This window comes from Clinocottus analis, unplaced genomic scaffold (assembly GCF_023055335.1).
Source record: "Clinocottus analis isolate CAN_PGR_092001 unplaced genomic scaffold, fCliAna1.0.p SCAF_1, whole genome shotgun sequence".
Taxonomy (NCBI): Eukaryota; Metazoa; Chordata; class Actinopteri; order Perciformes; family Cottidae; genus Clinocottus; species Clinocottus analis.
Genome location: NW_027175820.1, coordinates 6,235,001 through 6,248,931, shown reverse-complemented (window position 1 = coordinate 6,248,931; position 13,931 = coordinate 6,235,001). Strand labels below are relative to the sequence as shown.

At 41.0% G+C, this 13,931-nt stretch overlaps 2 protein-coding genes across 4 annotated transcripts in view; both read left to right on the top strand.

Annotated features, from left to right (window-relative positions):
- Positions 1-458: 458 nt before the first annotated feature.
- Positions 459-4,251, top strand: cdkn2aip (CDKN2A interacting protein). 3 transcript variants are annotated; one of them, XM_068578169.1, is made up of 4 exons: positions 459-577; positions 1,037-1,286; positions 1,410-1,534; positions 2,620-4,251. In XM_068578169.1, exons 2-4 carry the CDS (start codon positions 1,039-1,041, stop codon positions 3,177-3,179), a joined length of 933 nt encoding a protein of 310 aa, XP_068434270.1. In that variant the 5' UTR covers positions 459-577; positions 1,037-1,038; the 3' UTR covers positions 3,180-4,251. The 3 variants fall into 3 exon arrangements, with proteins under 3 accessions (XP_068434270.1, XP_068434253.1, XP_068434262.1); XM_068578152.1 differs by lacking the exon at positions 459-577 and adding an exon at positions 733-787; XM_068578161.1 differs by lacking the exon at positions 459-577 and adding an exon at positions 808-947.
- A 2,640-nt stretch (positions 4,252-6,891) lies between these two features.
- The window catches only part of tubgcp4 (tubulin gamma complex component 4), a 15,515-nt gene continuing 8,475 nt past the window's right edge, over positions 6,892-13,931 (top strand). Inside the window, exons 1-11 of the mRNA XM_068578140.1 lie at positions 6,892-7,073; positions 8,234-8,362; positions 9,004-9,126; positions 9,214-9,267; positions 9,392-9,448; positions 10,022-10,101; positions 10,232-10,433; positions 10,879-11,044; positions 11,138-11,262; positions 13,418-13,468; positions 13,551-13,656. Coding sequence (XP_068434241.1) covers positions 6,996-7,073; positions 8,234-8,362; positions 9,004-9,126; positions 9,214-9,267; positions 9,392-9,448; positions 10,022-10,101; positions 10,232-10,433; positions 10,879-11,044; positions 11,138-11,262; positions 13,418-13,468; positions 13,551-13,656 — 1,171 coding nt within the window. The 5' untranslated portion in view covers positions 6,892-6,995. The remainder of the gene's footprint in view (positions 7,074-8,233; positions 8,363-9,003; positions 9,127-9,213; positions 9,268-9,391; positions 9,449-10,021; positions 10,102-10,231; positions 10,434-10,878; positions 11,045-11,137; positions 11,263-13,417; positions 13,469-13,550; positions 13,657-13,931) is intronic.

Genomic DNA, 13,931 nt, shown 5'->3' with positions numbered 1-13,931 from the left:
TCTATTCGGCTCCTCCGAGCCGAATAAGAACTTTGGGACGGCCTTCAATAGGGCGGCGCAAAACCACTTCCGGTTTAGTTGAGGAGCGAGGAGCGAGGAAACGGCAATTTAGAGACTTGGGATGCACCCATTGGCTATTAGTTTCTTATTTTATGTGGAGTTGTAATACTTAATGCTGGATTGTTTACTATTAGTCTCGGGTTTAATCCAAAAACATATTTTGTGTGGTTTATAATACAAAATCGTATTTGTATAACACATATCACTAATCACTAATGTATTTCACAGGCAAACATAAAAACAACAAAGGATGCCGATACACACATTTCTTCATGGATATATATATATTTATAATCACATATTACTTAATTTAAACGTGATCTGTAAACTACAAGTAGACTACAAATCGGAACTAACAGGAAGTATTTTATTTCGTAACTTCCTGTTAATACTTTGAAGGCAGCTGAAAGCTGTCTGACTTGATCGCAGTTTTTTGTCAACGCCTTCCGCAGCGGCCGCCTGCTCTCGTCTGGATTCCAGGCGAGGCGCAGCTCTAACGAACGAGCCCAATGTGAAGGTGTCTACTTTTGTTCAACTTCTTTTTACGAAACGATACAAAATAATCCAGTGTTATTTTATTTGTATGTCCACAAAAGTAAATGAACAAGCACTTCTGGGAAATGTAGTTTCTCTCCCGAAGAAAAAAAAAAACGTAGCCCCGTCACAGTCCCGCGTCATCGTTCGGCCATGTAGCTAGCTAGCAACACCTCGCAACGGAGAGAGCTTGGTATGTCGTAGTTACTAGTAAAACCATTAAAACTGCTTCTCTTGGGCTGTTAAAGCTACTGTCGGCACCTTATGACTAATCTCGAGCGCGTTGTAGTCATACATGTGGCTTTTAGCAGCGCTATCAGGGGTTAACGTTTAACTTGACGTTAGTTGCTAAAGTCAGTATGTCAATTGCACGCTGGGAAATATTCCCGTTAAATGCTTGTTTTCCGTCCTGTGACGTCGTTATGTGTTTTTGTTTTTGCAGGGATGGCGTGCGAGACGTGCGAAGAGGACGTTGTTTCGGAGTACCTCGGCCAGAACCCGCAGCTGGAACGATGGGTCGACACCCTGAGGACCCGCTGTGAGAGCAAGAAGCAGTGGGTGGCTCGGAGGGAGTTCATCCTCAGGAACATGGAGGCTTTCCCCGCATTGGAGCCCGGGGTCCCTAGCAGCAGCCTGGACAAACTGCTCTCCCTGTCAATGGTCTGGGCCAATCACGTGTTCCTCGGCTGCAGGTGAGGCACACCGGCGGATTAGGAGGAGGAGGATAAAAAAACACTCCAGATAAAAAAAAAAGGAAGTAAATAGAAGTTGCGTGAATGTTGAGTCAACTGTCTATGTTCTTGTCCACCTTCAAGCTATACACAGGTCGTCATGGACAAGGTCAGGGAGATGGGTGATGGGATAGTGGTCATCGATGTCCCGGTTCATAAAACCACTAAAGATGGAATCCTGGCCAGAGGAAAGCGGAGCGCCACAACTGGTAAAACACATGTTTAATCAGAATAAAGTTAGACGACTGTCATTGCTCTCCCAGTTTGCCTAGGGTGTGGATAGGATTCTTTTAAATGAACCAAGCACTATTCAGGTGGACAACGACACGAGAGACACATTTGACACTCACTACTATATTTTATAATTTTATCTCGATTTGAATTCATGGAGCGACAGATGAATGGGGAGAAAAATGCCTCTGCAGCCAACATTGTGGCTGATAGCAACGTCGTCTCGGATTACATCGTCCTAAAATGTATTTCTAATATTTTTCTTCTGCAAGTCTAGGTATTGGAATCAGAAACGTTACACACAATAAATTTGACTTTGGTTAAAGTTGCATAACATTAAACATAGTATAATAAATATAGTGCAATAATGAATTCATATGGTAAACAACAAACAGATGACAAAACAAGATAAAGGTGTTGTTTTGGTTTAAAATGTATTTCTAATATTTTAGTTTTTCGCCATGTATTAGTAGATGGACAAAATGTTTGAACCACCTTTTCAACATTGTAAGTCACAGTCTCAAAAAGGACAATAAGCCTTGAATGATGAAGGTTTTTTAGGCACACAATGAATGGATTCTTCTTACAACATACCACACATAAATGGTAATAACATTTCTGACTATAAATTGCTGCGTTTTGTTATTGAACCACGTCAGTTGTAATTTATTTTCGATGTTCAGCCTTATGAAATGTAATGATCTGCGTCAAGGGCATACGCTGGTTTGTGCTCATTTAAACATACATGACCTCAGAGGATGAAAGGCTCTGGTGGCCTTGGACAGCCTTGAGTCACATGACTGCTGTCCAGCTATGAAGGAGTTCTACAGGGGGAAGAACTTGGTGCATCGCCACAAACTTTGCTGCTTTTTACGGACCAGCAACGGCTTTCTTTGCTATTTTCTTTTCACAGCAGGGTTTCAGTGTAATTACCTCCAAACAGGTTTTTTTTCTTCTTATTCTTTTAACACCCACACCTGAGTCTGGGCTCTGTACCCTCATTAAGAAATGATCTTCTGTGCATCATCGCTGTCTCCTGCCTGTTGTGTGTCATTATCTGCAGAGGCCGACGGTGCTGGGAAAAGAGCCAAATGTGGATCTAATGAGCTCGGCTCATGGCCCATGAGTCAGAAATCGGGACCTCGTCCCCAGGCTCCAGCGGAGCACCAGCCCTTCTTCAACCGCCTCTACAAGGCTGTGGCCTGGAAATTGGTGTCTGCGGGGGGCTTCGGTCCGAACCTTGACCATTTTGAAATACTGCGCAGCTGTGTGGAGTCGTGTAAAGAGACTCTGACCAGCGTGTTTGTGCCGCTGAAAGACATCGCCGGCCTTCCCGCTGGTCGCACGCAGAAGGAAGGCCACGTGTGTGAGATTCGCTGTCAGACTGTGTACATGGGGACGGGGTACGGGCGGGACGAGTCCGCTGCCCGGGCCATGGCTTCCAAAGAGGCCCTGAAAGTCTTTCAGGGGCGGAAAGTGGCGGTAAAGATCTGCAGACGGAGATTCAAAGGGAAGGATGTGGAGGATTTGATGTTGTTGGATGAGCAGCCTCGGAGTCAGGGCTTCCCCCCTGCGATCAGCTACCCCTTTGAGGCCGAGCAGCCGGGAGGCGGGTCTTTGTAGAGTGGACAGGTCTGCTTCGTGGAGCTACTGAAGAAACTCGCGGCCGTGTCCGAGGAACCGGGCCGTTGTGCGTTTTCCTTACAACACTTTGGTGTCACAGTGCAGCCAGAACTAACCAAAATACCGTTTTGACTACATTTACAACCGCTTTCAGTTTTATTGACAGTGTGTGGAGTTGAAGCAGGTGCCATCATTAAGTCAAACGGCCATAAACTGGGAAGAAAAAAAGCTCAAACAACAAAAGTGAAAAGAGTTTAAAGCAAACAAAGGATTCATGTGTTGCCAGTGAATGTATCGCATAGAATACTTTTGGCCATCATATTAGGAGTAGTCTGTATATACTTTCCCCCTTTTGGTCCAAACCACCTGACCTACTGTTGCTTTCTGATTGGAGGAACCAATAACTCATCTTTTTACTGTTTTGATGACCTGTCACTTTGCCAGGGTCCAGATTATGGCAACAGGATACAGAAAAAAATGAATATTTTTTATAATTTACTTGTCTTTAGTGTTCATATCAGTTAAGAACAGAAACATAGCTGTACATGGGGAAAGAGTCCAGACGTTGTTTGTTGTTTATTTTGGACCTAATATTTTTCAACTTAAATCAAACATTTTTCTACTGTCAAAAAAACAACTGCGTTTCTTCAATCAAAGTATTTCTTCAAAGAATTGACTGACTGGTTTGGAGTTTTAATTTTATTACAGGAGGTTTAAGGATGCCAACTACAGTACCATTACACTGTACACAGAAGTACTACATGCTTCTGCTTTTATTTTCTTTCATAATTTGACATCACTGATTTAAATAAAAAAGAAAGAACGTTGATGTATCCGAGTGTCACAATCCAGAGAATCACTCAGTTTGATCCAGTTTGATGCAACTTGCACAGTGACATGTTTGATGGTAAATGCTGCTGTGTTTTTTGTTTTTGTTTTATTCTTTTTTTTCTTTTTTCCCAGTTTGGGTTGAAAGTGAACAGGGTTGCCCACACTGTTCCTGTATGTAACTGTACGTTTACACCAGTGGTTCTGTTTCTAAATATATTTTTAAATAAACAAGATAATTTAACCAAGTAAAGTTTTATTTGGTTTCCACCAGCAGATTATATTTCTTTCTTGCAGCCAATAATACTTTCCATCGCTGCCTTGATAATCTTATGTCATCAAGGGGAGCTTCTGAGAATGTATTTAGATTCATAATTAGACGTGCGTCACCTCTCGTTAGCGGTAATTGGCGAGTTTGGACAACAACAGAGCTGGATGACTCATTAAGAGTCATCTTTTGAATAACCCCCCCGATAAATACATAATCATAAAACCCTCCGACATTCACCCCTCGTCCCCCGTCCCTCCACAGTTGAAATCAAGCTCTTGTTGATGTCGGCGGGGTTCCTCCGGCCTCATCACCTCAGGTCATCAGGCCCCCCTCGCATAACTGCATCCAGCTTCTTTCCACTTCACCAGACGGTCTGAACACTGATGGATCTGTGATATGGCAACTGCACACGCGTTTAAGAGGGGCTCGGCTTTCATTTCAGGATTTTGGGACTCGATCAAAAGCCACCGATAGAGACTTTGACCTTAATTTGACCTTTTAAAGAAAATTATAAAAATAATGTGGAAACTGATTTAGTTTGACTTTTTAATTTAGTCACATTTTAAATTCTACAATCGGTCCCCTTGATTATTTGTTAATCCATCAGTCTGAAGACTGAATGTCAACGCCGGTAATCTTTTTTAAATTTTATTTTTAGGATTTCTATTCTACTTGAGAAATAGTTTTCCATTTGATGGAAATAAATACAGACTAACAGGCTATTTCTTCAGAATTATGTGCATGTGTACACCATGCAGGAAAAACACCCTGTTTGTAATACTGCAAATATATAAATATTGCACTACTTTCATCCGTGGGCCATTGTCTCAATCCAAAATATAGTAACTTAAATTAAGAGACATTTAATTAAGTGAAAAGCTTGCTACTTTAAAAAATGTATTTGTTAGGTATTTCTCCATTGAAAAAACTCAAAAAGTGGACTTTTGCAGGCACAATTCTGAAAAATAGCGCGTTAGTATGGTATTTCACACTTTAAGTAAAAGTAGCATAACATCAGGGTGACAATGTTGGAAGAAAAACTTAGTTACACTTAATCAGTTACTGTTTCACTGTTATATTCTGATTTCTCATTGAACTGTCTCTGTTTAATCTTACACACAAACTTGGCATGTCTCCTGATAGCTATAAGATTGGGGAATCTGAATGTCTGTCTGAACAAACGTGAAATTCCTTTGTTATCATACTTTGCCGAGGTCAATCTAAAGGCGTTATGGGCAGGGATGGATTAACGAACGGGCCTACCGGGCACAGAGATGGGCAAAAATACGTAAAAATGTATTTTAATACAAAATACGAAATACCCCTCAAATGAATGCATCAAAATAAAATACAAAATACTGGTGCCAGAAAATGTAAAAAAAAAAATACAATACATGTATTTTGTATTTAAAATACAGGAAATACTTTTTTTATCGCAGAGCATTCAGGTTTAGGCTATATAGGGTGCATCCCAAGTCTCTAAATTGCCGTCTCCTCGCTCCTCGCTCCTCGCTCCTCGCTCCTCGACTAAACCGGAAGTGGTTCTGCGCCGCCATAGTGAAGGCCGTCCCAAAGCTCTTATTTAGCTCGGAGGAGCAAGGATCAAGGAGGGAAATCGGAGGAGCCATGATCGAGGAGCCCAGAGTGCAGACTTCCAGGAAGTGTTTTAATGCTGGACACGCCCCCTCACTGTTCCTGCAGCTGAGCGAACTGATCACTGGAGTTTTATACCAGTGAAGACGATCACAGAATAAACTCAAGTTATATATTTTAGTGTTTTCTTATTCACCATTTGGTTAAAATATGTGTTCATTCGTTGTAGGTCTGAACAAAAAAAAGGACCACAAACTATGTTCTTCAAAGATTTGATCTGTTGTTTCCCTCAATAACTTTTATTATGTATGTAAAAAGAGAGCTTGACAGAGGAAACACGTTTTACAACATGAATGGTTATTTTATAATGTCACAATTAGAATTTCAAAACATACCGACGTAAATAATTAATAAATAAGACACGTTCCGCTGGTAATCGATCCTGCGTATAAGCAAGACCCTGAACACAACACAGTATATACATACTCAATGCAGTTTGTTTAACAGGTAACAGACTACAGAGAAAGCATCTCCACTCTGACACTGATGATAACTATGTCTTATTTATGTAAGTTGTAGTTTAAAACCATTAAATCAACTGAAAACATGCTACAATTTGTATCAATATTTTAAGTGCATTTTTATTGAAATGTTTGCTAAAAACGGTCCTGACAGGAAAACAACTCCTCCGACTGACAGCTGATCAGCTGCAGTCTTTAGAAACCAACCATCAGAAACTGACGTCTCTTCACGTGAAGCTTCAGAGGAAAGCACGTCTCATGTTTGTTAAAACATGTTTCCTCACGTCTTCTTTCCTAGCTTGGTTTCCTTGCGCCTCTCCGTGCGTCCCTGGTGGGCGGGACTAAGACGCAAGGAAAGGACGGAAGTGAGGGAAACGGGGATGCAATTTAGAGACTAGGATGCACCCAGACAGACTTGGGATGCACCCCTTGCGTCTCTCCATAATGAACAGAAAAAAGATACGTCCCCGCCCCTCGATGCTTTGTGTCGTGACGTAGTCAAGATGCGACAGTGCGGGTAAAGCGGCGGTTTGTTTTGGTGGGCAAATGCGACCCCCCACAGCTGCGTTTTCAACGATAATCAACTAAAAGCTGAACATTAACATGATTCACGAGCTGCTGCTGGCGCTGAGCGGGTACCCGGGAACCATCTTCACCTGGAACAAGCGAACGGGTTTGCAGGTAACACTTGAAACGCGGCGACGTCCAGCGCTGCAATGTGATGTCACATGGTATTTATTTTCTTTTGAAAGACTTAACACATCTAACGTTAAGTTATATTATTGTCTTTGCTGTGCGTATAGTCATACATTAGTGCGAGCATAAGTTGCGTAAGTATCTTCTTGGAATATTGATATTGCTGTATGTATGGCTAATTTTCTTATTCACAGCAACGAGAGATGTAACGTTATACAAACTATGACATTATTTGGCCTGAATCAATGTTAGATGCTTTCTTAAATGAAGTTTGCCTATAAATCGTTACATAATATAATTTATAGAGTTCCAAAAGTGTCGAAACTATGTCTACCTTAACACATGTACTCCCCCAACCCTGTACTATAGCTTTGGTATTGTGGGTTTTTCATCTGTCTGACAATCTATATCGTCTAACGCTATATTTTACTTTTTACTGCAACTGCTGCATAACCCTTGGGCTGGATAAAGTTACATATTATGTTACTTATTTATGCAACTTGGAGCTTCCAGATCACCGAACCTACTCCTACTACATCCAATGCTGCTGTTATTATTGGTAGTTTTAACTTTATCATCATCCTACTAATCTGATTATATGAATAATGTCTGTCATAGGCATTAAATGTTCTGTAACTCTGTTATGATCATTCTGGTCACATGACATGTTGTACTTCTGTCCATCTATTTTTAAAACTTTTTATTTGTGTTTTCAACACAATTAAGTCATCCTTGACATCCAAATAAACCAACATGATAAAACAAATAGCAAATAATCAAAACGGTAGCATTTTTTAAATCAGTAGTCTAAATGAGACTATAAACTCTAACCCTTATATACCTGAACCATACATTACATTTCATTTAGCTTACGCTTTTATCCAAAGCGACTTACAATAAGATTATATTATGTGTAAAGATTGTAAAGCCCTTTGTTGCAAATTTATGATTTTGGACAAAATAAATTTAATTGAATGTTGATTGACAGAAATGTAGACTGACCAGCTGATTCACATGCACGCCTTATTTAAAGAGCGTACAACATCCTCTGTGTTTGGACTTCTCGTATCAGAAAAGGAAAAGCTCCTTTAACGAGACGCGCAGCGTTTCTTTTTGAGACATGAACCTCTTTGTTCCGAGACTAGGTGTCCCAGGACCTGCCCTTCCTTCACCCGAGTGAGACCAGTGTCCTCAACCGGCTTTCTAAACTGGGCTCCGATTACATTCGCTTCACAGAGTTCATAGAACAACACACGGGCCATGTGCATCAACAGGTGAGGAAAGTCCCTTGATGCCGTACAACCACATTTTTTTTTATATTTAGCTTGTCATTGTTTATATTCTTAATTTGACAATTTAGAGACGCATCTATGTATGAACACTAACTATTCCGTCATACAACCAAATATGTACATATGTATATGTATGACTTTTTTAAATGTATATTTGGCTGCATCTATAGTTATGTTTGGGATGTACACAATGTACATTAAACAACATTCAAACAAATGTAAACGTACCTGAGTTAGCTGAACAGCATCCTGGAGAAATAAAAAAAATAACAATACTTTCTATAGTTAAGAACATACAAAATTTGTGATAAAACAACAAACAATACAGTAAAATAACATGAGAGTACAAAATCCAATCACAAGTAGTAATACAGCCATGTTAAAGGTGGATTAAAATAATTTATCAGTGTTGACATAATATTACAAACATTATACTTCAATCAATACAATGATGTGCTGTATTATATTGCGCTTCTGAACTGAAGAAGACGGCTAAATACAGTTGTTTTTTTTTCATGGGATTGGGCGGTTATCACCGGCTGCATGTTTAAGGACGATATGAAGTTAGTTGCGGAGAACCCTCGTCTCGTCTATCGCCTCTGATATTAATGGTTTCTCTTCAGGAACACCACACAAACCAGTCCAACCAGACGGGGCTTCATGGAATCTACCTGCGGGCATTCTGCACAGGGCTGGACTCCATCCTGCAGCCGTACCGACAGGCCCTGCTAGACCTCGAACAAGAGGTGGAACAACAGCATGCACAATGTGAATAAATGGTGGAGTCTGTGAGGGATGCTCATCTAACTGGTGTGTGTGCGCATGTGTTTCAGTTCCTTGGAGATCCACACCTGACGATATCTCATGTGAATTATAAGCTTGATCAGGTAAAGCTTGAATCAAACTTCTTAAGAGATGATTCTTAGATTTGTTTTCATTAAAAATATCCTAAAAACACTCTCAGTGGAACGTCGTTCGACAGCTCAACACGTGTTTGTCTCTTTCTTTAAGTTCCAGTTGCTGTTTCCGTCTGTGATGGTGGTGGTGGAGTCAATCAAATCACAGAAGGTAAGGAGTGTTTCACCAGAAAATGAGGGTTCAGGGCAGTGTACAGTGCTGCCAACAGAAGAGGATTTCTCCAGAAAGCCCCTCAAATAAAGGACAAAATGAGCAAACCCCCTCTATTATAACTATGACAGACTTTAAAAACATGAGATGCCTTAACAGAACAAAAGAATTGGCAAAATAATTAAGTTAAAACACATTTTGTATTGCCAAAATAAAAAAAAATCCTGCTCAACAATTTGCACAACACAACAATAGCGCATAACAATAGAAACTGAAATGTGACGTGGAAGCTGTGGGAGGCCTTTGGGGGAAGTGAGTTGACTGCTCTTGAGCAACACCTGGGCCCTGTTCCTCCTACCTGGTTCAACAAAGTCGATCCAATGTCCTATTATCCAGCTTAACCTAACGGGGATGACTATTGATAGGATTTATCGGTTCCACAAAGGTAGATCCACCCTCAAATGGTCTTGTTCATTCTAATCAGATGTCAGTCCACAAGATAATTGTGCGTCACTAAACCACGTCTGAGGAATAGGGCCCTGGACATCGTCTGTTCTTGTGTCGCTGCTTCAGATTCATGGTTGTCAGATCCTGGAGACGGTGTACAAGCACAGCTGTGGGGGGCTTCCTCCTGTCCGCATGGCCTTAGAGAAGTAAGTCTTGTGTGTGTGATGTTAGAGTGAACTTATATCCTAAGGTTTTGTCATCTCCCATCATGTCGCACTGAGATCCAAAACTTGTTTTTCTCTTTGTCGTGTTGTTGTTTTTTTACCCGTTGTGCAGGATTCTCGCCGTGTGTCACGGCGTGATGTACAAGCAGCTGGCCGCCTGGATGCTGCATGGGCTGCTGCTGGACCAGAGCGAGGAGTTCTTCGTGAAGCAGGGCCCCAGTGCCGGAGGAGCTGCTGCCAACCAGGAAGAGGAGGAGGAGGACCTGGGGCTTGGAGGCCTGAGTGGGAAACAGCTCCGAGAGCTGCAGGACCTGGTGAGTACCGCCGTCCAGCTGAATGTTTATGAATCTCCAGGGAAAAGATTACATATAGTTCACTGCTACAAACCCTATTCACACGTCTGGGGATCCAAAAAAGAGGGACAGTTAGTTGGTAGATGCGTTTTAGAAACAGGAGGTCTTAAAAAAAATCAATATTTGAATAAGTATTTTGCGGCCAAGTCAAATAGTTTAGAGGATATTTAACTTTTCATACTTGACTTTATCTTAGACAGAGTTTGTATAAAGACAATACAGCGGTCCATAAATATGAGATATGAGTTTACAGATAATTCTCGGTTTAATGGCATTTTGCCGGTCACTCTGCCAGTCTTTGTTCATATTTCTGAGTCACACCAAATTGAAAGAATAAACAAAGCGTCAGACACGCAGCCCAAAGAGATCCGTGCGTATTTGTGATCATGTCTGTGCTTTGGCGCAGAGGCTGATCGAGGAGGAGAACATGCTGGCTCCGTCTCTGCAGCAGTTCTCCCTGCGGACGGAGATGCTTCCCTCTTACATCCCCATCCGAGTGGCAGAGAAGATCCTCTTCGTCGGAGAGTCCGTCCAGATGTTTGAAAACCACAACCACAGCCCGTCCAGAGCCGGTGGCATATCGTTCCTGCGAAGGGAAACCTGGAACCAGCTCATTGTGACTTGAGTCTGATTGTTGTTGTTGTTGTTGTTGTTGTTTGTCTCAGGCTCCATCCTGAAGCACCAGGAGGACTTGTTTGCTGCCGAACTTCACCGACTCAAGCAGCAGCCTCTCTTCAGCCTCGTGGACTTTGAGAACTTGATTGATCGAATCAGAAGCACAGTGGCAGAGGTGAGCTCATGTACTCCTGCATTTAGCGCCGGCTATCAGGAGCGTTTTACTAATATTATTACTTTTTATCCATATTTTTAACGGCTTTTTTTTCTTTTCTTTTTTTTCTCTCTCTGTAAAGAATAAGGGAATTACTTGAAAAGAATCAACATTGATTTATTATTATTAGTTGGAATGTTTCAAACATTCTAACTATTGTTCTTCAAATCTTTATTCAACTTCTTCAACTATTTCTTCTGTACGTCAGGCATGAAAATTCCTCACCTTTCGGCGAAATTCGCCATTTTGAAGCCAAAATAGGTAACCTACGTGAATCCTGTACATTCGATGAGTTTTCTTTTTTGAGAAGGGGGGGTGATATTCAGTGAACTGCGAACAGATGTGCCTGCCAGAAGGGAGCGCGAGTGCATGGTAATATAATATTTGATGGTATCTCTACGTTAAGTTACCCAGAAGCTCTGTTGACATCGACTTAGCTAACGTTAGCTACAGCTTGATGAATTGAGTCATTGAACACAGCAGGAGAGAACGCGACGTTAGCCAGCTAGCTAACGCTCCTGTGGAAAGTTATTAGCTAACGCTTCCGTTAATGAGGAGGTAGATTCTGAGGTGAGAGGACTGAGGGGCCGATCACACAGGACGAGACTTTTTAAAGCGCAGTCGCTTAAAAAACTCCTTGACAAAAACTGGGCGTTTCAGTTTGGCTTTCAGTTGTACTTTCGGCTGAGCAGGAGTCAGTTGGAGCGTCTTCTGAGCAGCGGAGTCGTGTTTCCATCTAGAATTGTAAAGCTCTCTTACATTTGTCACTTTCACACGTTCATGTATCACGTGCATTTTACATATCCTTATTTGTATTCTTTTATTTTTTTGCTTTTTATTCCCTGTAGAATCAACTGTAAATATTCAATACTGTACTCCCAATTCAATATCCACGCTCCCTCGTTATTGCACTCTGTTTTATATGTAGCATCAAATGTTTGTAATATCCCCCGTAATATCCTTCTCACCTTTTTCACCCCTGACCCGTTTTCATGCCTGGTACGTATTTTGGACCATATCTACTCCTTCATATTTTCAGCTACAGATTAAAGTTAAATTTTTCAAATTAGGGTTGCAACAACAAATCGATAAAAATCGATTATTAAAAAAGTTGGCAACGAATTTCATTATCGATTCGTTGTGTCGTGCGATTATTACGCCGCTCAATAAGTCGCGGAGATGTTTGAGTATTGAACAAAACAGTTGAGTGAAGCGGAGCGCCGCAAAAAGGAGCGTATCACAACGTATCAGCTTTGTGATATCTTTTATAGTTTTTTAACTGTCTGCGTTTTTATTTCATGGTTTTTCCATACTTTTTCTGCCTTCATCATTGATGTGTATTGGGCAGCTCGAAGCGGGTGATGTCATACTTCAGGATCTTATGAAAAAAATATTTTAAATTTGCCCTTCACTCCGTACTGTATACTCTTTAGGCATAATTTATTGCTCAAAACGTGCGAAATCTTGTCTTCTGTCGTAAACTGCGGTCAATAGGAATCCAACAGATTCAGATGTGTGGAAATCCCACTGAATGTGAGAGCAAGTCTGTCTACAGCTGTATGCAGCTATTCTTTCATTGTCAAATGTATTTACCTATATTCATCTAATTTAAGCTCTATTCCACTATGTTCAGCTATATTCAGCTATTTTTTCCAAATTTTTTAGCTTTTCAGCTTTTTGCATTCCAACGCATTTTCTGCAGGAAATGCACTTTCTAGTTGTGTGTGTGTGTGTGTGTGTGTGTGTGTGTGTGTGTGTGTGTGTGTGTTTGTGTGTGGTGCTGGTCATATAATTAGAATATCATCCAAAAGTTGATTTATTTCACTAATTCCATTCAAAAAGTCAAACTTGTACATTATATTCATTCATTACACACAGAGTTTTGTTGTATATATTGAGCATCTTTCATTCCTGTTTTTTTGTGTCTTGCTACTGTGACAAACAAATTTCCCCTTGGGGATGAATAAAGTTTCTATCCATTGGGAGATAGATCATGAGCATATTACCACTTTTTTTTACAAATACCAATTAGCTGCTGTTCTTTTTTAAAGTTCCACATATTGAACAACCATCCAAGGTGACCTAAATGAACCGTCTCTATCCCACTGACTTTCAGCATCTCTGGACATTGATGGTGGAGGAGTCAGATCTGCTCGAGCAGCTCAAGGTTAGTATTGAACGCTCACTTTGGTTCTGGATCATAAATGAGTTTAGAAAAAAACAGTATTGAAATTCATGTCTACCTCCAGATCATTAAGGACTTCTACCTGCTGGGTCGTGGCGAGCTCTACCAGGTTTTTATAGACCTTGCGCAGCACATGCTGAAGACGCCCCCGACTTCTGTCACCGAACACGGTACGTTTCAACCGCTCCACTTCCTGTGTTGCTCGTCTGGATGTTCTCACCCAGAACGACCAGAGTGTTACAACCCGCCGATGTTTACTGATCCATCCTGATTAATAATGAATAATAATCAAATTGTTGCTTGTTTGGTCTGTTGAAAAGGAGACAATAACCCACAAACTGCTGAGAAGTACAGTATGACATTGTGCATGACATTATTTCATGCCATCCAAAACTTGGACTTAAAAAAAATATTTGAATCACATACTTTACATCCTGGCATTTTT

Excerpts from the sequence above, each read along its gene's own strand:
- cdkn2aip (XM_068578169.1), top strand. The coding sequence starts at position 1,039 with ATGGCGTGCGAGACGTGCGAAGAGGACGTTGTTTCGGAGTACCTCGGC. Across the intron at positions 1,287-1,409 it reads CACGTGTTCCTCGGCTGCAG|CTATACACAGGTCGTCATGG; the intron begins GTGAGGCACACC and ends TCCACCTTCAAG. Across the intron at positions 1,535-2,619 it reads AAAGCGGAGCGCCACAACTG|AGGCCGACGGTGCTGGGAAA; the intron begins GTAAAACACATG and ends CATTATCTGCAG.